General features: G+C 38.4%; 2 protein-coding genes across 3 annotated transcripts in view; both read right to left on the bottom strand.

Annotated features, from left to right (window-relative positions):
• tmem175 (transmembrane protein 175) overlaps window positions 1–10,004 on the bottom strand; it is a 14,094-nt gene extending 4,090 nt beyond the window's left edge. The window contains exons 1-9 of the mRNA XM_068720688.1: window positions 9,938–10,004; window positions 4,385–4,638; window positions 3,027–3,065; window positions 2,791–2,888; window positions 2,635–2,686; window positions 1,204–1,239; window positions 1,035–1,118; window positions 749–913; window positions 240–318 (exon numbers count right to left, since the gene is read on the bottom strand). Coding sequence (XP_068576789.1) covers window positions 240–318; window positions 749–913; window positions 1,035–1,118; window positions 1,204–1,239; window positions 2,635–2,686; window positions 2,791–2,888; window positions 3,027–3,065; window positions 4,385–4,600 — 769 coding nt within the window. The 5' untranslated portion in view covers window positions 4,601–4,638; window positions 9,938–10,004. The remainder of the gene's footprint in view (window positions 1–239; window positions 319–748; window positions 914–1,034; window positions 1,119–1,203; window positions 1,240–2,634; window positions 2,687–2,790; window positions 2,889–3,026; window positions 3,066–4,384; window positions 4,639–9,937) is intronic.
• On the bottom strand, window positions 7,571–24,750 carry LOC137879791 (uncharacterized). 2 transcript variants are annotated; one of them, XM_068720686.1, is made up of 16 exons: window positions 24,630–24,750; window positions 21,754–22,167; window positions 19,196–20,843; window positions 18,680–18,943; window positions 17,830–18,258; window positions 17,289–17,696; window positions 16,588–17,016; window positions 15,885–16,313; window positions 14,775–15,203; window positions 13,640–14,071; window positions 12,065–12,493; window positions 11,357–11,620; window positions 11,005–11,256; window positions 10,677–10,925; window positions 10,303–10,560; window positions 7,571–10,066 (listed from the first exon to the last, which is right to left on the bottom strand). In XM_068720686.1, the coding sequence occupies exons 2-16, from the start codon at window positions 22,118–22,120 to the stop codon at window positions 9,955–9,957; spliced, it is 6,399 nt and encodes a 2,132-aa protein (XP_068576787.1). In that variant the 5' UTR covers window positions 22,121–22,167; window positions 24,630–24,750; the 3' UTR covers window positions 7,571–9,954. The 2 variants fall into 2 exon arrangements, with proteins under 2 accessions (XP_068576787.1, XP_068576788.1); XM_068720687.1 differs by lacking the exon at window positions 14,775–15,203.

The following is a 24,750-nucleotide window of genomic DNA, read 5'->3' as shown; positions in this document are numbered from 1 at the left end:
TTATTACCTCAGTAAACATGAGTTTATGGTCTCAATCTCTAGTTTCAAGTCTTCTTCAATACAGCATGATGTTCATTTAGTAAATTATGGTCCATTTAGAGTCAAACAGACCAAAAAGCAGGGTATGCTTTAGGGCGGGGCTACACAGTGATTGACAGGTCGCTGGCGCTACCAGAGCCGTATATACACAGCGTCTCTAATTCACGTTTCCCCTACATGTCATTAAACATGGTTCTTACCAATTGCTTTGCTGCGACACCACTTCAAAGACTGGGAGATGTACGGCAGGAAGATGACGACCGCCAGCAGCACGTAAGACTGACAAAGAAGAAGAGATTTACATCGCTGTAAAATGTCTTTTAAAACAGGAACTCCTGACCAGGAATAGTGATGCATTTATCACAATTTTAATTTATAGATTTAATCATTAATCAAAGAACTTCAGTTCGATCTGTACCGAATGTCATCTTCATCTTTAATAAAGTCCTAAAACGTATAACAAGATGAAGAGGTCCCTCACAGCAGATGATCTCAAACCGTCCAATCATCTACTGATGTTAAAAAGTTAAATGTAGCGTCCTTAAACTGTTAAATTGTTTACATTCAAGGCTTTCATCCATAATTATCAAATCACTTTGTGAGTTATGTTTAGGGAGATCTCATTGATCTTTGACCACCAAAGTCTGATCAGTTCATCGTTGAGTCCCAAGTGGACGAATTTAAACTAAATTCCCTCTTTGCCACCTACCAGCTGGAAGAAGATGAAGGAGAAGATGCTGGCGAAGAAGCACATCAGGGGAACCCGCATGATGACTTTGAGGATGTGGTGTTTGTAGAAGTTTTGGTTCTCTGAGATCTGGATCTGCTCGTTCAGCAGGAAGGGACGGCTGAAGGCGTACAACACGATCACCGACTACGGAAACAAGGTGTGTGGGATTGTGATTACACCGAATTTCAGTAGCTCCAATAGGAAAAAAAAAACCCGCAACAATAAAACACTTCTATAAAAGTATAAAACGCTTTAACCGGCTCACCTGGATGACGCCCATCACCATCACGCAGCCACAAAACAGTAAGATCCCGAGGACGTTCTCGGGGAATGCCGCCATCAGAGAGAACTGCAGAGATAAGAGAGCTCGAATGACGTCGGTTCAACTTAACGCGTGTTCATGTAAAGCTGTGTCTGCCGCGCCTCAAACTCACCGTGTACGGTAGGAAGGTGATCAGCATCATGCAGGCCTGGGAGAGAACCGAAAGCAGAGCTTCACATTAGAACACAGGAAACGTGCTCCAAACAAACACAGTACTTAAAGTTCGGGCTGTACCGAGTGTCGTTTCTTTACGAAGCTTCTATTGAGGTTTTAAATGTCTTTCCTCATATTTCATGACGTTATCACCATAAAACAAATGGAAAAATAATAGATTTTTTTTTCCATTTTTGGTTACATGAATGTAATTTATGATGCTGTTAGATTGCTGCAAAATATGGAAATATATATTTTTCGGAATGCAATGAAAGCTTTTTTTAAAAAAGGCTAAACGCCCCAAAAGATATGGATTGAAGCAGAATGTTTCGTTAGATTAAAACATGTGAATTTTGGAAATTATTACATGTATCTTATCAATAAATGTTGACTTTTGGACTTTAAAACGCTCCGTTATTGGAAATATTTTGATCGCATGAGTCAGAAACAATCCTACGCAGCCACCGCTGTAATAGAGTTAAATAAATAGATATAATACTGATAATAATCCCCCAAAATCCCCCAAAAAATAAAAGTCACGGAGGAAAATAGAGAGTTTAATTATGCATGGACGTATTCATTTGCTTTCACTGCCAACGATGCTGGCTTACCTGTATGCTTGAAATGTGGCGAGAAATTAGCAAACAACAAAGAATGTAAAGTTGAAAGACACTTCCAGAACAAACACACATTTGCTGAAAAGTATCACGCTGGAGATGAGCGAAAAAGAGCGATTTCTCAACTGCTGCAGCAAACTGAGCTGCAGTAGTTTTTTGAGAAGTTTTTTTCTATTCATAAGAGTTTGATATTATTACAGGTGTAATAAATATTAAATAGCAATAAAATGTCAATAATTGTCTTTATTCTTGTTCTATAATTTCATAAATACAACAAACTATAGTTTTTGTATATATATATATATATATAATATAACTATATATCAAACTTTATAAGCTGTGATATCAAATAGCTCTTGTGGCTCCAGACGAAATTTATTTGGGGAAAAATAGGCCAAATGGCTCTTTGGATAGTAAAGGTTGCAGACCCCTGAAGGAAAGGGAATATTATGAGTATTTTATTGAGTATTAATTCTGACGTAATTGTGTAAGAAAGCAGTTGGCACATACTGCATGGGTGAGTTCATGAGCAGATCTCGTTCAATCAAAGCTAACGAACAACAAGCTAACCACAGCTAATCAAATGATAGAAATCGTAAATCGGGACAATAAATGAACTTTACAGAACGTAGACATGAAATATAACCACCTAGCGCTGCATGTCATACAATCCATCATTATTACAGTCACAACACTTGTGAAATACTTTCTATCTGATCCTCTTTAATGACATATCCACGCTGTTATGTATTTAAACACACAGTGATACTTACGAGGTTCAGCAGTGCGAGGCAATCGTCTATACGGACAATAACTTGAAATAACCTGCGAAATTCAACACAAAGAATGAGCATGTGATGACTTATAAACCTTTAAAAACTGCTGTACCACCACCACTAATAACAATAACAACAATAATAATAACTCACCTGATATGAGCAGCCCATGCAACAGTCACAATCAGGAACGTCATCAAGTAAACAGCGATCTTAGTTGTGAGCAGAAGCTGAACACTCTCCCTCAACTCCTGCAGGACACACACACATTTATAACACATTTATTATTATTATTATCACATCAGAACATTTATTATAGTCCTCGTAAGCTTTACAGGAATAAAATAATAACATTCTGTTACTCATCTATTACTACGTTCAGTCTTTACCTCATTATTTTCCATCTTCGTATGGGCAACAGGTAAAATCTGTCAATAAAGGAAATATCAAACGTTCAAACATAATATTAAACATCTGCAGAGACAATCTGATTTCACACTGACCAGTAAGCCTGTTTTGTTTGTTAAAGGGACAGTTCACCCCAAAATCAAACAAATACATATATTTCTTCTAACCGTTATTACTATTTATTAATCTAGATTGTGAGTTTTGGAGATATTGGCCATAGCGATGTCTGCCTCCTCTCCAATATAAAGGGACCATATACTGTAGTCTCCTTCCAGCAATTATGACTTATTATGGTTATTTGAGATAATTATTAACACAAGCTGGTGGTTCAATATTAAGTGCTGATTGGCTGCTAAAATTCAAACACTAGTGTCTCTTTTTTTGCTTCCTGCAAGTTAACCAACAACACATTAATCATATGTCGTTTAAACGCAGTACAAAGTATCTTTTTTTGTAGTGAACAGAAGTATTAAGTAGTAAAATTAAAATAGCATTAGGGTCAATGCACAGTTTTTTTCCACACTAGTTCTGCAAGATATTTAATAAACATAGGAAATAGTAATAATGTTATAGATCTCTGATAATTGTTCCCATCACCACTGTGAATCTCTTTTAAATCACTACTTAAAACACGTTTACAGGCTTTTATGTGTTGTCATCGCTTTTCTGTTTGATTTTTATTTTACTAAATTTTTATTTTTTATTTTACTATGTACGTGTGTGTGTGTGCGTGTGTATATATATATATATATATATATATATATATATATACACATACGTACATATATATATATATATATATATATATATATATATACATATATATACATATCTACATATATATATGTATGTATATATATACATATATATACATACATATATGTATGTATATACATATACATATATATGTATGTATGTATATATATATATATATATATATATATACATACATACATACATACATACATACATACATATATATATATATATATATATATATATATATATATATATATATATATATATATATATATATATATATATATATATGTGTATATATATACATATCTATGTATATATGTATGTATGTACGTATGTACGTACATACATACACACACACACACACACACACACACACACACATATATATATATATATTTGTTAATTTTATTTTATTTTTATCGTATTGACTGTCTCACTGAGCTTTCTGTTATTGTTATTATTTTCTTGCTTTTGCTGTTTTGTCTGTCAAAGCACTTTGTAAACTGTTTTTAAGAGGTGCTATATAAATAAAGTTATTATTATTATGATGATACGGTTCGAGGCTCGGGTGTCTCACCATCACGGTGGCGATGATGGAGATGAGAGCGTCACTGTAGGCCAGCAGTCTGTGGGAGGACTGGGTGCCGCTGTGGGCCTCTCTGTCGGACTCGGACGGAGCGCTAAAGTTCTCCAGGAACGAGGAGGAGGAGGCTGCGTGGCTCCTCGCGTCCTTCTTCTCCATCTCCTCCTCGACGTGGTGCTCAATGATTTCGGTGTCGACGTTTTCCCCCATCGTGGAAGGAGCGGGACCCGCGGACCCGGAGGACGGAACTGTTTGCAAACAACCCAGAAGACAGCTGACTAGTGAGGGCGGGGAAACCGGAAGCAGCTGCACGGTCAACTTCCTGTTTTCGACAAAGATCGTTTGTTTTAATTAAGAGGGCCCACTGGGTGGTTAAAAACGGATACAGTGATTTTCTTTTTTCTTCCATGTGGATATATTCATTTTTTGGTTTGTTATAGTTTATTATACTTTGATGTTAAATATTGATTATGTGTCTTCAAAGTATGGAAGCCCATTTCCACCACTATGAGGAAAAAATAAAGAGATAGTAAGTCATTATGAGATAAGTCATTAAGAGATGCTAAGTCATAACTATGAGATAGTATTTCATTATAATGACTTACAGGATCTTTTTTTTTCCTCACAGTGGTGGAAATGGGCTTCCATACATTCCTGCCTTACTAACCATTGACTGTTATTAAAAAGACACATCACATGACCATTCACATACACTGGGCATGCGCGTGTAGGTGTAAACAGGAAGCAGATAACCAGCAAATGGGTGGTTTTAAAAAAATAAAACACTTATTAAATACCTTCAAACTTGAGCAAAAGAAGCTTGTGGTCCTTTAAAAAGGATCATGAGCATTTTTAATTTGACATGACAGAATTAAGTTGAGTTTACTGTTGGAAATACTGTGATGGGCACATTTAGAGGAAGTCAAGAATCTGTTTATGAGTGTTGTCCTTTAGTGATGAACCTCTGGTTGAAAAGAAAGTCACACTGAGGAATTCATTTTAATTCAAATCTATTGTAGGTTCTTATGAATTATGTTGCCTTACAGAAAAATAACTTAATGAACTAAACAGACCTCACCCCTTCCTTCTATGCACCCTCCTCTCCTCCTCCCTCACCTCTGTAGTCGAGTAAAAAATTTACAATATCTCACTTTCAAACACAGGATACTGAAAGTATCATAAAGTGAGAATACTGAGGTAAAATACTTACTAAAATAGTACTTTAGTATAACATTTGAGTAAATATATTAAGGTTAAGAAGATGAAGAAGAAGAAGAATACAAGACTGAAGAAGATAAAGAGACTTCAGCTGAAAACAAAATCAGACCCAACAACATCCTCAATTCAAGTTGTAAGAATGTGAAGCAGATTAAACAGTTTAAGAAGTTTTGACTTTCCAAGAAGCCTTGATTGCAGGTAAAAGCATGTATGAATGATGCAAGTAAAAATAATATTGATTTCACATGTAAGTGATGATTCAATCGATAGTTATTATTTTAATATTAATAGTAGCCTATCTCATGTGACAAACTGGTGGTAATATTGCATATGATGCTATAGATCAGGGGTATTCAATTAAAATAAGAAGTCTAGTATTAGTAACGTCTTGTGTAGTCAACAACTGTTAAATCAAATAAAGAAAGTACACATCAATTATATTTTAACAATTATTATTCTCAGTTTTCAAATTGAACTGGATGGATAATAAATAACAGAAAGAAATACATGAATAAATGTTCATCTCATTTCAAGTAAAATGAGGGCTGGATTAAAGAATAACTGACATAACTGAAAAGTTTCAAAGAATGTGCATCTTAAGAGAAAATGGTGCATAGTTACAAAATAATTTCACATCAGGTTAATAGCAGACCACCTCAAGGTTTCACTCAGAGAGAACAAGGACAATCTGATGTAACATTTCAAAATTAAAGCCCTTCAAAATTGCATGCATGAGCTAACTTCAAATCACATTCATGAGACAATTTGTCTAATTTCAGATGGGCCGCCTTTCAATCAGAGGGTCGGTGGTTTGATCCCCGGCTCCTACTCTACTAGTCTCATGTCAATTTGTCCTTGAGCAAGACACTTAACCCCAAACTTGCTCCCGTAGCTGCATCTACAGTGTGTAGATAGATTCTGAATTGTAAGTCGCTTTGAAGAAAAGCGTCTGCTAAATTACTTTTTGACCTTTTTTTCAAAATACTATATTATGACTTTTTTTTTTTTTAAATTTCAACACACTAGACATGACTTTTTTAAACTTTTTTTCAAAATACTATACTATGACTTTTTTAAAAAAAAATTTGACATTCTACTCTGACTTTCTTTTTTTTGTAACTTTTTTTCAACATACTATACAATGGGTACACCCTATACAAGGGTGACCATGGCTAAGTGGAGAGCAGGGCTGCCTTTCAATCAGAAATTCGGTGGTTCGATCCCTGGCTCCTGCTCTACCAGTCTCATGTCAATTTGTCCTTGAGCAAGACACTTGATTTGTAAGTCGCTTTGAAGAAAAGTGTCTGCTAAATGACTTTTTTTCAAAATACTATATTATGACTTTTTTTTTTTTAATTTTCAACACACTATACTATGACTTTTTTTTTTAACTTTTTTTCAAAATTCTATACTATTACTTTTTCACATGCATGAGCTCACTTCAAATCACAAATGGTGCATAGTTACAAAATCATTTCACCTCAGGTGTATAGCAGACCAACTCAAGGTGTCACTCAGAGAGAACCAGGACAATCTGATGTAGCATTTCAAAATTAAAGCCCTTAAAAATTGCATGCATGAGCTAACTTCAAATCACATTCATGAGACAATTTGTCTAATTTCAGATTAGATTTTAGAGGAATTGGCTCACCTCTCCGGGGAGCCATCACCTTAACGTGGTGGAGAGGTTTGAGTGCCCTCATGACCCTGAGGGCTATGTAGTCTGGAGCCTAGAGCTCCTGGTAGGGTCTCCCATGGCAAATTGGTCTCAGGCGAAGGGCCAGACTAAGAATGGTTCAAAAACCCCAATGAAAGAACGAAGAAGAGTCGAGGAGACCCTGCCCGGAGGAAGCCCGGGGCCCACATCTGGAGCCAGGCCCAGTCGGAGGGCCCGACAGCGAGCGCCTGGTGGCCGGGTTTGCCACGGAGCCCGGCCGGGCACAGCCCGAAGCAGCACCGTGGCACCTCCCTCCTCTCCATCCTGTGGGCTCACCACTTGCGGGAGGAACCGCTGGGGTCGGGTGCGCTGCCCCATGGGTGGCAGTGAAGGCCAGGGACCTCGACGGACCAGACCCGGGCAGCAAAGGCTGGCGCTGGGGACGTGGGACGTCACCTCTCTGTGGGGGAAGGAGCCGGAGCTTGTGCGGGAGGTGGAGCGCTACCAGTTAGATCTGGTGGGGCTTACCTCTACGCACTGCATCGGTTCTGGAACCGTACTCCTGGATAGGGGTTGGACTCTTTTCTTCTCTGGAGTTGCCCAGGGTGTGAGGCGCCAGGCGGATGTGGGGATACTCACAAATCCCCGGCTGAGTGCCGCTGCGTTGGAGTTTACCCCGGTGGACGAGAGGGTCGCCTCCCTACGCCTGCGGGTTAAGGGGGGGAAAACTCTGACTGTTGTCTGTGCATATGCACCGAATAACAGTTCAGAGTATTCGGCCTTCTTAGAGACCCTGACTGGAGTCCTGTATGGGGCTCCAGTGGGGGACTCCATAGTTCGACTGGGGGATTTCAACGCGCACATGGGCAACGATGGCTCGAGAGGTCGCTGTGTAGCGCCACGCCCACAAGTACCACCAGTGTAGGAAAACAGCACTGCGCATGCCCAAAGCCAAGTCGGATGCCACAACTTCTGATTGGCTGTTCTGCAAGTAAGCTTTGTTGTCATCGGCTCATCGTTGTCTTGACGTCACAGAAGATAGTAACTGCGGTCACCATGAACAATAAGGATTATCTTCTACAGCACAGATTTAATAATTTGATAGTGATGCAGCCATGAGAGGCACAGTAGCTTTAAAACAGTCTAACGGTTCATTAACAACACAACAGCTACAGATGAATACAAAAGAATGCTGCAGATAGGGCTAACTGTGTTAGCATTTCAAGCTAACGGTATATGCGTCAGTGTTAGCTTTGATAAACAGAGAAAAGCGGCGTTAAACGTCCAAGAAATAAACAGACAGCGTCATAGACGGCTTCCCACAATGCACCTGCTCAGCTTCACACTCACGTTGTAGATGTGCGTCAAATATCGTCTATTGTAGAGATGGAATCAAGGATTCCCTATCAAGTTCAAAGAATTAACATTTCTAATCGAATCCATACATTACATTACATTACAGTCATTTAGCAGACGCTTTTATCCAAAGCGACTTACAATTCAGTATCTATCTACACACCGTAGACGCAGCTACGGGAGCAATTCTGGGGTTAAGTGTCTTGCTCAAGGACACATTGACATGAGACTAGCAGAGCAGGAGCCAGGGGATCCAGGGATCAAACCACTGACCCTCTGATTGAAAGGCAGCCCTGCTCTCCACTTAGCCACGGTCACCCCCATACCCAACGGAATAGTGGAATAAATAATCAAATTAAATAATAATATGAAATGTGTCTACAGTACATTTTTACTCTCATCTGACATTTACAGGCGTAGTAAACCTTTTAGACTGCATTACAAACCAAATCAGATAAATACATCTGAAAATATGACACGAAATACATCCCACAAACATGTTCACTACATTTCATTCTATGAAGGAAGGACATTTCATTACCATATACATTCAGTATTACCAATAAGATTAAACATTGTACACTATATACAAACAACAAAGCTATATTTCTCAAAATGATTAGATATTTTAAAAGTCAAAAGATTGAGTGTAAAAATATTATTCCACATTTTGAACATGACAAATATAACAGAAACTTATTATTTATATGCAATAGATGCAAAATAAAGTTATCCACTCATTTTTAACAGGATTTGTATGTGAATTTTAAGAATATATTAATACTCTCACATTTAAAAACACAAAAATAGTAATTAAACTGTCAAACTGAAGGCTCTTTAAAGAAGAATGTAGGGTTTTTTTCAAACAATTCCATACAATTGAAGTTAATTTATCCCAGTTCAATATATATTTTCGTAATCTATTATTACTATTTTATATATATTTTTTAATTGAAATCAATATTCTTGTTTATGTTGAGAACATTTCTGCAATGTTTGTATATTTTAATGTTTTTTCAATAATGACAACAATAACAAAATGCAGGGACACTCAAGTATGATGGACAGAGGTAGAAGAATCATCATTATTGATGCATTATTGTGTTCATCACTTAAAAGTTGTGGCTGGGAAATTTAATGTATTCATATACATTTGATATATTACTTTATAAACTTAAGTACAAGTACTGAGATATGGAGAGGCTCTCTGGAGGTAGAACTCATGTCTGATGTGGGACATGCACAATATGTTTGAGGCTAAATTAATTTGGTGAACTGGGAGAGGATGAGTTTATTCAGCGGTGACTTTATTCTACCTGGCACAGTGAACCAGCTAGACTTCCTCCTCCCTCCTCTTCCTCTCAGGGATGTGGTCTTCTTCAGGGTCTCTGATCCACCTCCACCTCTCTGTGTGGAGAAACACTGGAGACAAATACAGCTCCCACCTGTGCATCCATTTTCAAATATTTTGTATTATAAAATGTTGTATTACACAACTGTTCCCTGAATAAAAGATGATCATTTATAATATCTACAAACAGAAATACCTTTGAACCTTTTTACTGAAATGCTTGAAATATAAACTAGTAGGTTTCTGTTTTAAACGATGATTTATTGTTTTTTTTAATACAATAAAGGGAAATCATACATAAATATCTCTAGTCTCTGACTAATCTCTGACCTGATTTGAGAAACTTTGTCCAGCATAAAGAGGATGGACTCTACTGCCTCTGCTGGTACGGAGGTCCACAGGAGGTTCAGTTTAACTCTGTCACTGTGTTTGAGGGTGAAGAGCAGAGCAGCACAGTCCACCGAGTCCATCCCTCTGCAGGTCAGGTCGATCTCATGATCCAAAGACCTCAGTAAACTGGGTACAACAGGAGCGGTTCCAGCTTTATAGATCTCTCTGATGGCGGTCAACACAAAGCTGGGACAGAGCCTGAAAGACACCAGGGATCTTTGTTTAGTGAGAACAAGCCACAACGACATGTAAAGAAATGATTAAACAGGATGAACTCCATCTGGTTAACTGTAAAAAAAAGACAAATAGATCACCCTTTGAACACAATCCTGTCCAGAAAGGGAAGCAGACGTGTGACACTCTCCTGTAAGAAGCGGTTCCTCCTCAGGTTCACCGTGATGGTGTGAGCTGACGACTGCTCAAGCAGATAGTGAAGAAGCTCCCAGTTCAGACAGCAGCTGCTCAGGTCTCCACCAACCTTACTCAAGAAGGACCAGGTCAAGTCCTTGTCCTGGATTTCATGGAGGAGGGAGAGCAGCTGCTGGAAGGTCTTCTCACTCAGTCTGCAGATATACAAAACGTATGAATATCTGTTAGAAAAGACAAGGATGAATACATTACATCAGTATGGAATACTTCTACCTGATTGTTAGAGGGCCATCATGAAGCAGCAGTGGGAGAAGACCCAAAGCAGGAGCACAGAACTCAGTCAGGTCTAACCGTCTGACTGTCCAGTATCTCAGCAGGGATGCCAAACTACTGACAACCTTCAACAACACTCTCTGTGACGGCTGGGCTTTCTGAGGGGAGAGAGAAAGCTCTTCGACAGCCAGCCGACGGCCCACTTCCCTTCTTACCCATCGACACAGTAGCAAGGCCATTTCGCTGGAAAGCCTGGAAATAAAGAAGAATGAAGTCACATAACTAACTGGACATTCACAGTGGAAAGGATGGTGTCATAACAACTAAAGGCAGTAAATATATGAATGCGTACCTCAGACTGTGTACTTGTGTTGTTCCTCTAAAGAGGAGGGAGGCTCCTCTGACAGACAACTTTCTGGGTGTGAGGATGAGATCCACATCAGAGCCACAACGTCTGAGAACTGTCCCCACAGACCGGCAGGTTTTCCTGGGTAAGCCTCCCGTTAACAGGAGGGTGAAGCCCAGCAGCTGCAGCAGAGAGGACAACTGCTCGGCCTCCTCTCTGGATCGGACACAGATCAACGTACACACTGTCTGGAAGAAGTCTGGATCACAGCTGAAACAAGATGAAGTGTGAAACCAGCAAAGGTAAAGTACGAGACACACTGTATTATAAACCATCTCATGAACAATGTCTTTCATCAAGGGTGAAATTTAGAGAAAATATACAGTGTGATGTAGTATTGGCTGCGATATCACACTAGATTAAAATACTGACAGATGGCATTCTTCTTATAAACTTCATAAGTCGTACATTCAGGTACATACATGAAATGTGATCTGTATATTTAACTGATCCTCAGCTGTGGGCTGAGTCATTTAGGGATCAGTGTCTCACTCAAGGACACTTGTAAGGGATCATGTAAATTACAAAACACCGGTTATTATGAGTTGGGTCTTTTTTGACAAACCTCTTCTGAAGTAAATATGTAGTATTATAAAATATCCAGTATAATTAAAATTACAGTATTTTTAAATATTCAGTATTTGTCAGAGTTACCTGAGCTGTGAGATAAAAGGCAGACACTGTAGGAAACTCCTCACTTCACTCTCTTCATGTGAGCAGCCTGTTAGCTTCACTTGTTTCTTCTCTGGTTGGAGTTTCAGCACTTCCAGGAGGATGGAGGTCTTTCTCTCTGAGAGGTCTATGGACCAGACTGAAGGAGCTGACTGGAGAACTGACTGTAATGATGGAAGGAGACTCAGACCTGTTTTAGTCTCACAGTCCTTCAGGTGAGAGTACAGATCCAGCAGGAATTCACTCTGATATCTTTGATGATCATAATTAAAAGGGAATGTTTTGTATGTGCACACTGATGATAACAGCTCCTGCATCTTCTCTCCTCTCTGTTCTCTCTCTGCTGCTGCACAGAACAAAGTCCCAAAGAACTTGATTTTGTTTGAAGGATCTGACCAGTGATGACAAACACTGAAATAATAGAAGGAAACATTTATTGCTGATTTGATTTCATCTGCATAAATACAACAACTCACTACTGATGGACTCCATCTTGTACATGTCTGTACTGTCTACAATCTAATGACATTTTCACTGAATATCATGTCTGGACTTTTACTGACTGTGGTGGCCACAGCCCCACAAAGAAAGTTACCTGGCTGCTGAGTTCCTTTTCCTGGTCTGACAAAAGATGGGGCTGAGGGTGGAGCCTGGTTTTATGCAAGAGGCCTGAGCCAAGGACTTAACCAAGAGCTCTGACAGCATGGGGAGATCTGGGCAGTTTTGTGTTACCTTGTGGTTCTTGTTTTTGTTGTCCTCCCCTGTATGCTTTCATTGGTTTGGTCAGCCAGTATGTAAGTTTCCCTCAGTTTCATTCAGGAAGTTTTTTGTTAATGAGTTAACGTCTTGTTTTGTTAACCTTATTCTTTAATAGTTATGTTTTGTTGACTTCTTTTATAGGAGCCCTATAACTTTGTTAATTAATTTCTTTGTAAATTATTGTTATTGGATTATTTTTGGGAAAATAAACCCACTTCTTGAATTTAAAGCCCGTTTCCTTGTGCCTTGACTGCTTGGTCCACGACACTGACTCACAACACTAACACTCATCCTGTCTCTGAATTTACTGCAGATTTGCTTCCTACTGGTTTTGTTCACTTTATATCATTTGATTTTATGTATGAGATTTGAGTGTAAAATAAATACACAATATATAAATAATGGAACAACAGCAGCTAGACAGAAGTTATACAACTCAACAAAATGTTGATGATGCATAGGACTGACTTTTTTTTTTTAATTCATTCATGTTTAAAATGACTATGAAATTAAATTGAAAGAGATGTTTGTTATTTAATGTGTCAAAAATATTTTTAACATTAATTCACTTTAATATTATTCACTTAATTGAATTATTCTCATACGGGCAGAAGACTGTGATAACTGATGAGAAATTGTCACTGAACTGAGAAATTATATTCATCTTTATCTACATTATGTTTATTTGTGAATGACAATTAACTATTTTAGAAACACTGCAGATTATGAAACTGATTTTCTGACAAACCCCTGAACAATCAACATGTTATAAATAAATATTCAGTATTTGTCAGTTACCTGAGCTGTGAGATAAAAGGCAGACACTGTAGGAAACTCCTCACTTCACTCTCTTCATGTGAGCAGCCTGTTAGCTCCACTTGTTTCTTCTCTGGTTGGAGTTTCAGCACTTCCAGGAGGATGGAGGTCTTTCTCTCTGAGAGGTCTATGGACCAGACTGAAGGAGCTGACTGGAGAACTGACTGAAATGATGGAAGAAGACTCAGACCTGTTTCAGAATGACAGTCCTTCAGGTGAGAGTACAGATCCAGTAGGAAATCACTCTGATATATGTAATCATAATCCTTATTTAAATGGAATGTTTTGTATGTGCACACTGATGATAACAGCTCCAGCATCTTCTCTCCTGTCTGTTCTCTCTCTTCTGCTGCACAGAACAGAGTCCAACATAACTTGATTTCTTCTGAATGATCTGACCAGTGAGGATAAAAACTGAAATAATAAAAGGAAACATTTAGTGATTTGATTTCATCTGCATAAATACAACTCACTACTGATGGACTCCATATTGTACATGTCTGTACTGTCTACAATCTAATGACATTTTGACTGAACATCATGTCTGGACTTTTACTGACTCACAACACTAACACCCATCCTGTCTCTGAACTTACTGCAGGTTTGCTTCCAACTGGTTTTTTTCACTTTATATCATTTGATTTTATGTATGAGATTTGAATGTAAAATAAATACACAATATAAAAATATAAATAGTGGAACAACAGCAGCTAGACAGAAGTTATACAACAACAAAATGTTGATGATTCATAGGACTGACTTTTTTTTTTATTCATTCCTGTTTAAAATTACTATGAAATTAAATTTAAAGAGATGTTTGTTATTTAATGTGTCAAAAAATATGTTTTGTTTCAAAGGTTTATTTTTGTGTTGTCTCAGAGCCACATTGTTCCATTAATTATATTGACTTCATTTAACTATTCTCATACAGGCAGACGACTGTGATGAGATATTATTACTGAACTGAGAAATTATATTCATCTTTATCTACATTATGTTTATTTGGGAATGACAATTAACTATTTTAGAAACACTGCAGATTATGAAACAGATTTTCTGACAAACCCCTGAAGAATCAACATGTTATAAATAAATATTCAGTATTTGTCAGAGTTACCTGAGCTGTGAGATAAAAGGCAGACACTGTAGGAAACTCCTCACTTCATTCTCTTCATGTGAGCAGCCTGTTAGCTCCACTTGTTTCTTCTCCGGTTGGAGTTTCAGCACTTCCAGGAGGATGGAGGTCTTTCTCTCTGAGAGGTCTATGGACCAGACTGAAGGAGCTGACTGGAGAACTGACTGTAATGATGGAAGGAGACTCAGACCTGTTTCAGTCTCACAGTCCTTCAGGTGAGAGTACAGATCCAGCAGGAATTCACTCTGATATATGTGATCATATTCATTTAAAGGGAATGTTTTGTATGAGCACACTGATGATAACAGCTCCAGCATCTTCTCTCCTCTCTGTTCTCTCTCTGCTGCTGCACAGAACAGAGTCCCAAAGAACTTGATTCCTTTAGAACGATTTACCCAGTGATGATAAATACTGAAATAATAAAAGGAAACATTTAGTGATTTGATTTCATCTGCATAAATACAACTCACCACTGATGGACTTCATCTTGTACATGTCTGTACTGTAAACAATCTAATGACATTTTGACTGAACATCATGTCTGGACTTTTACTGACTCACAACACTAACACTCATCCTGTCTCTGAACTTACTGCAGGTTTGCTTCTTACTGTTTTTTTTCACTTTATATCATTTAATTTTATGTATGAGATTTGAGTGTAAAATAAATACACAATATATAAATATAAATAGTGGAACAACAGCAGCTAGACAGAAGTTATACAACACAACAAAATGTTGATGATTCATAGGACTGACTTTTTTGTTTTAATTAATTCATGTTTAAAATGACTATGACATTAAATTGAAAGAGATGTTTGTTATTTAATGTGTCAAAAAATATTTTTAATATTAATTAATTTTAATATTATTCACTTAATTTAATTATTCTCATACGGGCAGAAGACTGTGATAACTGATGAGAGATTATTACTGAACTGAGAAATTACATTCATCTTTATCTATATTATGTTTATTTTGGAATGACAATTAACTATTTTAGAAACACTGCAGATTATGAAACAGATTTTCTGACAAACCCCTGAAGAATCAACATGTTATAAATACATATTCAGTTTTTGTCAGAGTTACCTGAGCTGTGAGATAAAAGGCAGACACTGTAGGAAACTCCTCACTCCACTCTCTTCATGTGAGCAGCCTGTTAGCTCCACTTGTTTCTTCTCTGGTTGGAGTTTCAGCACTTCCAGGAGGATGGAGGTCTTTCTCTCTGAGAGGTCTATGGACCAGACTGAAGGAGCTGACTGGAGAACTGACTGTAATGATGGAAGGAGACTCAGACCTGTTTCAGTCTCACAGTCCTTCAGGTGGGAGAACAGATCCAGCAGGAATTCACTCTGATATCTTTGATCATGATCATTAAAAGGGAATGTTTTGTACGTGCACACTGATAATAACAGCTCCAGCATCTTCTCTTCTGTCTGTTCTCTCTCTGCTGCTGCACAGAACAGATTCCCAAAGAACTTGATTCCTTTAGAATGATCTGACCAGTGATGATAAATACTGAAATAATAAAAGGAAACATTTATTGCTGATTTGATTTCATCTGCATAAATACAACAACTCACTACTGATGGACTGCATCTTGTACATGTCTGTACTGTAAACAATCTAATGACATTTTGACTGAACATCATGTCTGGACTTTTACTGACTCACAACACATTTGTGAATGACTAACTATTTTAGAAACACTGCAGATTATGAACCGATTTTCTGACAAACCTCTGAAGAATCAACATGTTATAAATAAATATCCAATATTTGTCAGAGTTACCTGAGCTGTGAGATAAAAGGCAGACACTGTAGGAAACTCCTCACTTCACTCTCTTCATGTGAGCAGCCTTTTAGCTTCACTTGTTTCTTCTCTGGTTGGAGTTTCAGCACTTCCAGGAGGATGGAGGTCTTTCTCTCTGAGAGGTCTATGGACCAGACTGAAGGAGCTGACTGGAGAACTGACTGTAATGATGGAAGGAGACTCAGACCTGTTTCAGTCTCACAGTCCTTCAGGTGAGAGTACAGATCCAGCAGGAAATCACTCGGATATCTTTGATGATCATAATTTAAAGGGAATGTTTTGTATGAGCACACTGATGATAACAGCTCCAGCATCTTCTCTCCTCTCTGTTCTCTCTCTGCTGCTGCACAGAACAGAGTCCCAAAGAACTTGATTCCTTTAGAACGATTTACCCAGTGATGATAAATACTGAAATAATAAAAGGAAACATTTAGTGATTTGATTTCATCTGCATAAATACAACAACTCACCACTGATGGACTCCATCTTGTACATGTCTGTACTGTCTACAATCTAATGTCATTTTGACTGAACATCATGTCTGGACTTTTACTGACTCACAACACATTTGTGAATGACTAACTATTTTAGAAACACTGCAGATTATGAAACTGATTTTCTGACAAACCCCTGAAAAATCAACATGTTATAAATACATATTCAGTATTTGTCAGAGTTACCTGAGCTGTGAGATAAAAGGCAGACACTGTAGGAAACTCCTCACTTCACTCTCTTCATGTGAGCAGCCTGTTAGCTTCACTTGTTTCTTCTCCGGTTGGAGTTTCAGCACTTCCAGGAGGATGGAGATCTTTCTCTCTGAGAGGTCTATGGACCAGACTGAAGGAGCTGACTGGAGAACTGACTGTAATGATGGAAGGAGACTCAGACCTGCTTCAGGATCATAAGAGTACAGGTCCAGGAGGAAATCACACCATATCTCTTCCAAGGGGAATGTTTTGTATGTGCACACTGATGACAACAGCTCCAGCATTTTCTCTCCTGTCTGCTGTTCTCTCTCTGCTGCTGCACAGAACAGATTCCCAAAGAACTTGATTTCTTCTGAAGGTTCTGATGACTGAGGCACAAAACTGAAAGAACAAGGATTATAAAAACATGTGATGTACAGTTTGTATCAAACAAAACTCAACATTTCTCTAAACTGGAGTATAAAACTTCTCGTTTCTAGTGAAAACTGAAATGGTTAGAAAGTTAAACAGTTACCTGAGCTGTGAGATAAAAGGCAGACACTGTAGGAAACTCCTCACTTCACTCTCTTCATGTGACCAGCCTGTTAGCTCCACTTGTTTCTTCTCTGGTTGGAGTTTCAGCACTTCCAGGAGGATGGAAGTCTTTCTCTCTGAGAGGTTTATGGACCAGACTGAAGGAGCTGACTGGAAAAATGACCTCAGTTTTGGAATGACAGCTGAAAACCCTTTAGTCTTGACAAGCTGATAACAGTCAAGAAGGGTGTTAGAGTCAGTTTTGACAGAAAACAATGAGATGAGCGTCTTCGCTTCATTGATAAAGCTTTCTCCTTTGTGAAGTGCTGCTTTCAGGCATAAATCCAGTAATAGCTGCTTCTTCTTCCTCCTCTCCAGTGTCCGTTGCTCCTGGTCTTGTAATCCTGGACCTCTGTGTGTCATCTTGAAGCTGCATGATAACAAACAGATGTATCAAACAGTACATGTATGGTAAAACTCTTTCAAATTAAAATTGAAGCATGCACAGTTGTAAACAGACACAATGTTAACACTGTGCTGATGTTAGATATGATCTATGATATGTAAACAAGCTTTACTGCATTAAGCCTCTGTTATACTTTCCACAAGGACGGTCGCACGGATATGAGCAGACGAGGAAGCGTGAAGATTAGCATTTCTAATGCTGCAATGAATGATATTAGAAATACATGAAAGTTTACTTTTCTGCTGTGTATTAAAGTCTCCACCTTAATGCTGATCCACATATCAGCATACAGTGAAGACCTCCCACCAAAGAATCAACGGTTTTACAAAAGGATAAAATTTAAAGTATGTGGAATCAGCATCACGTAAAAACAGAAGCTACATACCTGAGTGAGCTGATGTGTGGCAAAGCCTCTAAGAGAGACGTGCACAGACTCTGGCAGACAGGAGTTTCTGTCTCCCAGTGGAGGCAGACATTAACCTTCGTAGGAATTCTCTGCATGACTCTCACTGCTCTTTCAAACAACTCGCTTTGACCCTCAACTGGAAGGTGCAACTGATTTCCATCAAGGCCAAGTAAACTGATGTGGTCCATCTGCCCTTCACTCAGAAGCAAAATCCTCCACAGCTGCAGCAGCAGAGGGTCACACCTTTAATTTGAAGAATAATCAGAGACCACTTCCTCATTATCAAAACAACCGAGTAGAGAAACAGTAATGGATCATAAAAAAGTGATTATGCAGAGATGCATAGAGCTAAATTTAATTTATTTCTATTCTATTTCGTCATCCTCAATACGTCTTGGATTAATTACTAAAAATAAGTGGTTACACATGCAGAAGAACAGTTAAATTGTACTTAATTAGATGTGTTGTAATTTGACACTTAAAACAATCGCTCACTCATAGCATTGGACATTTTTAAGGCATCCAAATAGTTGTCTCATTCCTTGTTCCGATACCATGACGTCCTCAAGGTTCAGCAATATTTTCCTCTCCGTCGACTGAGCAACCACATAGGCCACAGCACAGCAGGGGTAAGGGTCCAGACTCTCTCCACTGAGATCCAGATGGTAGTCCAGCTTGTCCAGGAGGTACATGCATGCTTCAGGACACTGGGACTCATACAAGCACTGGCATAGGAACAGTATGTCCACATCAAGCCCACTGTCCTCAGGACCAGCCTCATCTTTCTCACACAGGCTAAAGGAAAATGTGTCGATCATTTCCTCAAAGAACCAGTTTGATGTATTCTTGAGCTCCTGAGCTGGAATCAGACACTTCATGAGACTCGGGCTCTTCACATTCAACAATCTACACATGAAAGGGATCAGATGTTTCATGTGTTTCTTCTCCTCAGTGAGGCATTGCTGAAACACATCCTTGATTTGATCTGGATTCTTCAAGAGCCACAGCGCTGCAAAAAACTCCTGCATGGTGTAATGGAGAAATGCATATGTGGTGATCCTCTCCGTGTGGGCGACTTCGATAACAAGTGGATTCAGGAAGGAAAGGACACAGCTGTCTTCACAGGGACGTTCTGTCAAGTTCACAGTTTTTCCTTCAGTTGCATGAAAAGCAACCTCAGCCAAAGATAGTATTTCATTCCTCTTGGTGTTGATGAAGGAATTCAGATCTTTGTTTTTTGTTTGGCTGTTTATCTGAAGGCACTGGCAAACAATATTGATGTAGATGTCAGCTATACTGCACAGCTGTGGAGAGTCTTCTGGTGTCTCAGATGAAAAGCAGACAGACACCATCAGTGCATACATTGGAACATGGCAAAGAGTGAACAACTCCAAGTTGCTCAAAACCTTCTTCTGTTCCTCTCCGAGCATTGCAGATAAGTATGTTTTTATGGCCTGCTCATTAAAGCCTTTCACTTCTACTCTGACAAAGTCTTCAGAAGGGAAGTCTTCTTCATCATCCGGCCTCAAAGTCACAATGATCTTGGCCTCAGGCAGTAGGTCCTTCTCTATAAGCCTCTTCACCACTGATGGATGGTCAGACAGATCTGTAACTCTATCAAAAATGAGCGTGACATTGCCAGAGTTGTTCTTTATGTCTTGTAAAACCTCTTCTTTGCCTTCATCTGGTTCACTGAACACACCGAAGAGAAGATCCTCCAAGTTCCTAATGTGGAATGTTTCTCTCATGTCAAAGTAAAACATGTAATCAAGCTCCTCGTTGTCTCTTTCTGCCCACAGTTTCAACATTTGGTGAGTGATTGCTGTCTTTCCAATCCCAGGTTTACCAACCAACAGTATGTTTCCACCTGTTTTCAGCAGGTCACTGGGGGAAGTTTCTGCTTTGTTCTCGGGGATGTATGTCCTTAACTTTTTAGGGCGACTCTTCTTGCCTTTCTTGCTCTTGAAGTTCTTGACTTTAAATGGAGAAGAAATGTTTTGTGTGTCTAACACAAGTGACGTGTACGTCAGATCGGGCTTATTGATTCCTTCAAACAGATTTTTGCTTGCCGTCCAAAACTGATTTGATATTTTTTGTGCTTTTGACTTCAACTTTGCCTGATATCTGTGGCACGGCCTTGAGCCTAAAATAAAAACAATAGTGAGTAAATAAATATACTATATAGAATTCTATAGCACAGTATTTGCACGCACACACATTAAAGGGTAACTTTGGCATTTTTCAATCTGGACCATATTTTCCCATGCTTTTGTGTGACAAGTGACTGATGGGGACAATATTTTTTTAATTGGTCCAGAATCAGGGTAACCCCAGGGTTCTCCGAGTTAAATTTAAGACTTTTTAAGACCTTCTTAATACCAATTAGAGTGAAAGTTAATGCCAACTTTGCTGCCATACTGGCAAAAGAATTAAAGATAAAATGCAGAGGTGGTATGTATTCAAGCCAGAGATAATAATCATTTACCATGTTCTTGAATTTAATTAAACATTTTATTATAATGAGTATAATGAGTAGAAGTATAAATCAGAAAGTATAAATACTCAAATACCTAAAATTTGCACAGAAAATGTTTATTGACAACTAAATTTACTGTCCATTGTATTTGTTATTCTTGTTTTGTTACGTGTTTAAAATAGATAAATGAAAATAAAGTGGAAGAAATAGTTGTCACTGTCTTCATGAAGAGTATATGACTGTATGAAAATAATGCACGAAAGGCCTATTGTTTGTTTTCATTATCTCCTTTCCTTTCGTAAAGGATGGTCCAGTGCAACCTATGCTAAAGGAGATAAGAAAGGAAGCATTGAAGCGCATTGACGGTGTGATTACATTACAGCCCGTTCAGCAGCTGACGTCTGCAGCGTTCTCCCTCAATACTGGACCAGCTTAAAACACTGTTGTTCCCATTAGTCACAAAAACATGGGAAAATAGGTTAAAAAATACCAAAGTTACATAAAATCAGCCCAATAAAGCTAACCCCCCCCCCCCCAAAAAAAACACACTATCAGTTTGAATTGTGCTTTCACATACCTTTTGAGTAGCTTGTATCTATTTGTGTGTCTTCGTTGAAGGAAAAGCAGCTGATCCATTGGTGCAGGTCAAACTTCTTGGTCTCAGGAGAAGCTACAGTCTGTTGGGATGTCCTCTTTCTCGTCATGTCAACAGTCCTGAGGAACTCGTAGCAGGCTGCTTCCCCCTTTCTTATGACCGAGTCCAGTATTTTTCTGCGTTTATCGTAGTCATTTTGCTCTGCCTCTATTAAGCAAACCTCCTCATCACTGAAAACGCCTTTCTGATTCAAGTTCTCCAGAATCACTGAGAGATTCTTTAATTCTTCCACGAGATACATTCTGGCACTTTCGACATAATCTAAGGCAGACTTTGTTGTACAAGCCATGTCTCCTTACTTCTGTGTGTTCTGCACACGGATCCAACTTCAATGATCTGGAGAACAAAATAAAAGCTTACATTAAATAAATGTTAATTACAACAATTATTCTGACTGTGAACTATTATGTAAATCCTCTCAAATCTTTCAGAGTAACAGAAATGTTTTAGCAGGCTTGTCTAAACATCATGCTGTTGATGCAACATTTAAAATGTGCGATAAGAGGGTAGGGAACCAAACATCCATGTCTCATATTTACAGATCTATTGCCACATTACATTTATACTGTCTGCAGAACAGGAAAAAGGCCTGGCTGAACCCGGTCGTTTTCTCAATGTTGTGCCTTTAACTGAAACATGCTTAAAGGAATCTGTGTCTGACTGATATGTAATAAAAAATATATTCAGGGCAGATAATAGCAGGGCAGGAGGAGTTGGTATCAATGTAAAACGATGCTGCATATTTAATTCATTAATTCATATTTCTCGACCCATACATCCTAAGTAATTTGACGCAGAGCACAACAGGTAACCCAGAAAGAAGAATATTTCAAAATAAAAGTGAAGGCAATAGAATGACCGTATGCAAGAAATGCTTATATAATCTATGATGCAAGCATATACCAGGGTAACATTAGAAAAAAATACATGAGTGAATATAAATAAATAAACCTGGGCCGATGGGAGTGTGTTAGTAACAGTAGTTGACCACATGAGATTAAATAATCATTTATCCATGTACACAGCAAGAATCAAGTTTTCGATTAATCGGTGCATTGTTTGATGCAATACAGTTCTTAATATAGTTTAATAAAAGTCATTTTTGTGTTTACAGAGTTGTTGCTTTTGGCACTGATATTTGTTTTTCCACTGTATTATGTTGTTGCTTTAGTGAAGGCAGAGCACAGCCTTTATATATACGAAGAGTAAACGTGTTCACCATTTCTACCAGTAGATAGCAGTATTAGTATAATGTATTAAAACCATAGATTTAGTCATATTTACCTGTGTCTTTGTTAATTATCGAGGTTATTGATACAGATGTATTTAATGCTGATTATGTCATCTGATAATTGATGTTCATGGTTAATTTGCAACCTAGTTGTATACATCATGTATACATCATAATTTTGTCCATTTTAGTTCCACCTCGAAGCCAGATTTTAGGTCAGCTTTTCGAATACAGATGGCCCACAGAATTAGAACAATTTTATTTCAAAGAGAAACCAACCCATTGTTGAAGATTCAATTCGTATTAGAGGGAAGGGGATCCCGAGTTACTTGGTCAAAGAGGGATGCCCAAAAAAGCTGTCCACAGACCTTTTGCCGGATGCATCAGTGGCTGCAGACTGGTATGAACGGGCTCATTGACACGAGTGTCACACTTCAGCACCAACCCGTTTCACAGAGCACAGGACCAGGAAGTTGCAGAGAGGGAATTTGCCCTGCAGTGCCGAGGTGTGAGTGTACTGCTGGACAATGCTGTCAATAACCTGCCACAACTTTTTAGAGATGGACTCAAAGGCCTGATTACAGGAAGACATTGTCAGCACTGATCATTTTTGTATTTTATCTCTCATCTACTTGTAAATAGGTCAAATATAGAATGTGATATGAACACATTGCATTATGATTACATTCTTGTATTTGACTTGTATTGCTGTATCTGATTCTTCAGTCTGCAGTTTATCTGCTCACATGGTTTCCATCATCACAGCTTTGGCTTACAAGAGCTGTTCCTAAACACACCACTCTTCTGTCCAAGAATGATTGTCATCAGTGAAGTTTCCGTGGTCAGAGAGAGGACTGAATCCATCCTCAGTTTGAGTAGATTTGATTTTCTTTTATAAACTGTCACACGTCCCAAAGACTATTGTTGAGGTATCCACCAAAAATGTCTGAGACACACCACACCTAAAACAGATCTCTCTTTTTTCTTCTAGTTAAATAATAGATTCACTAATTGATTAATCGCCCTATTAAATAGAAGATTTAACAAATACTTGAATCAGAGTAAAACTGTGGTACTGCTGTGTACTGCATGTAGTCAACTACTGTTGCTAACACACCCCCATCGGCCCAGGATTATTTATTTATATTCATTAATGTATTTTCTTCTAATTTGACCCTGGCTTATGCTTGCATCATAGACTATATAAGCGTTTCTTGCATACGGTCATTCGATTGCCTTGACTTTTATTTTGAAATATTCTTACTTCCGGGTTACATGTCGGGCTCTGCGTTTCTCTTCAAAAGAAAAAACAAAAAAGGGATTTGCAAAAAACAAACAGTCCTACATCTTAAATAAAGAGGTTTACATGAGCTACTACAATATTAAAATGGACATATTTATAAACATTCTAATCAGGTTTGTTTCTCTAAAATGATTATTAGTCTTTGGACAATGCCACGCACGAACTAATAAAAGAGTGCCTCTATGTTCTGTTCCTCTTAATCTCCCTTTAAAAACACGGTTCTTCTCTTCTTCCTTACTAGAAAAGCGTTCAACAAGTACAAACCATTAGCAGTTTCCTCTCCTGTGGGAGCCTCTCGTCCCTCGGTGAGGTGGACTGGGTTTCTCTCTGTGTCAGGAGGTCGACGTTTTCACAGATCCAAACCGAGCAGCCTCATTCATGCACA

The sequence above is a fragment of the Cebidichthys violaceus genome, unplaced genomic scaffold (assembly GCF_023349555.1).
Source record: "Cebidichthys violaceus isolate CVI_PGR_0920_01 unplaced genomic scaffold, fCebVio1.0.p SCAF_26, whole genome shotgun sequence".
In the NCBI taxonomy this organism is placed as follows: domain Eukaryota; kingdom Metazoa; phylum Chordata; class Actinopteri; order Perciformes; family Stichaeidae; genus Cebidichthys; species Cebidichthys violaceus.
Note: the sequence above shows the minus strand (reverse complement) of the source record. Positions and strands in the feature narration are given on the sequence as shown.

Bases quoted from the DNA above. Each gene is read 5' to 3' on its own strand.
- LOC137879791 (XM_068720686.1), bottom strand. From the start codon at position 22,120: ATGGCTTGTACAACAAAGTCTGCCTTAGATTATGTCGAAAGTGCCAGA. The intron at 18,259-18,679 runs GTATGTAGCTTC...GTTATCATGCAG, and splicing joins CCACACATCAGCTCACTCAG to CTTCAAGATGACACACAGAG. The intron at 11,621-12,064 runs GTAACTCTGACA...ATCTTGTTTCAG, and splicing joins CCTTTTATCTCACAGCTCAG to CTGTGATCCAGACTTCTTCC.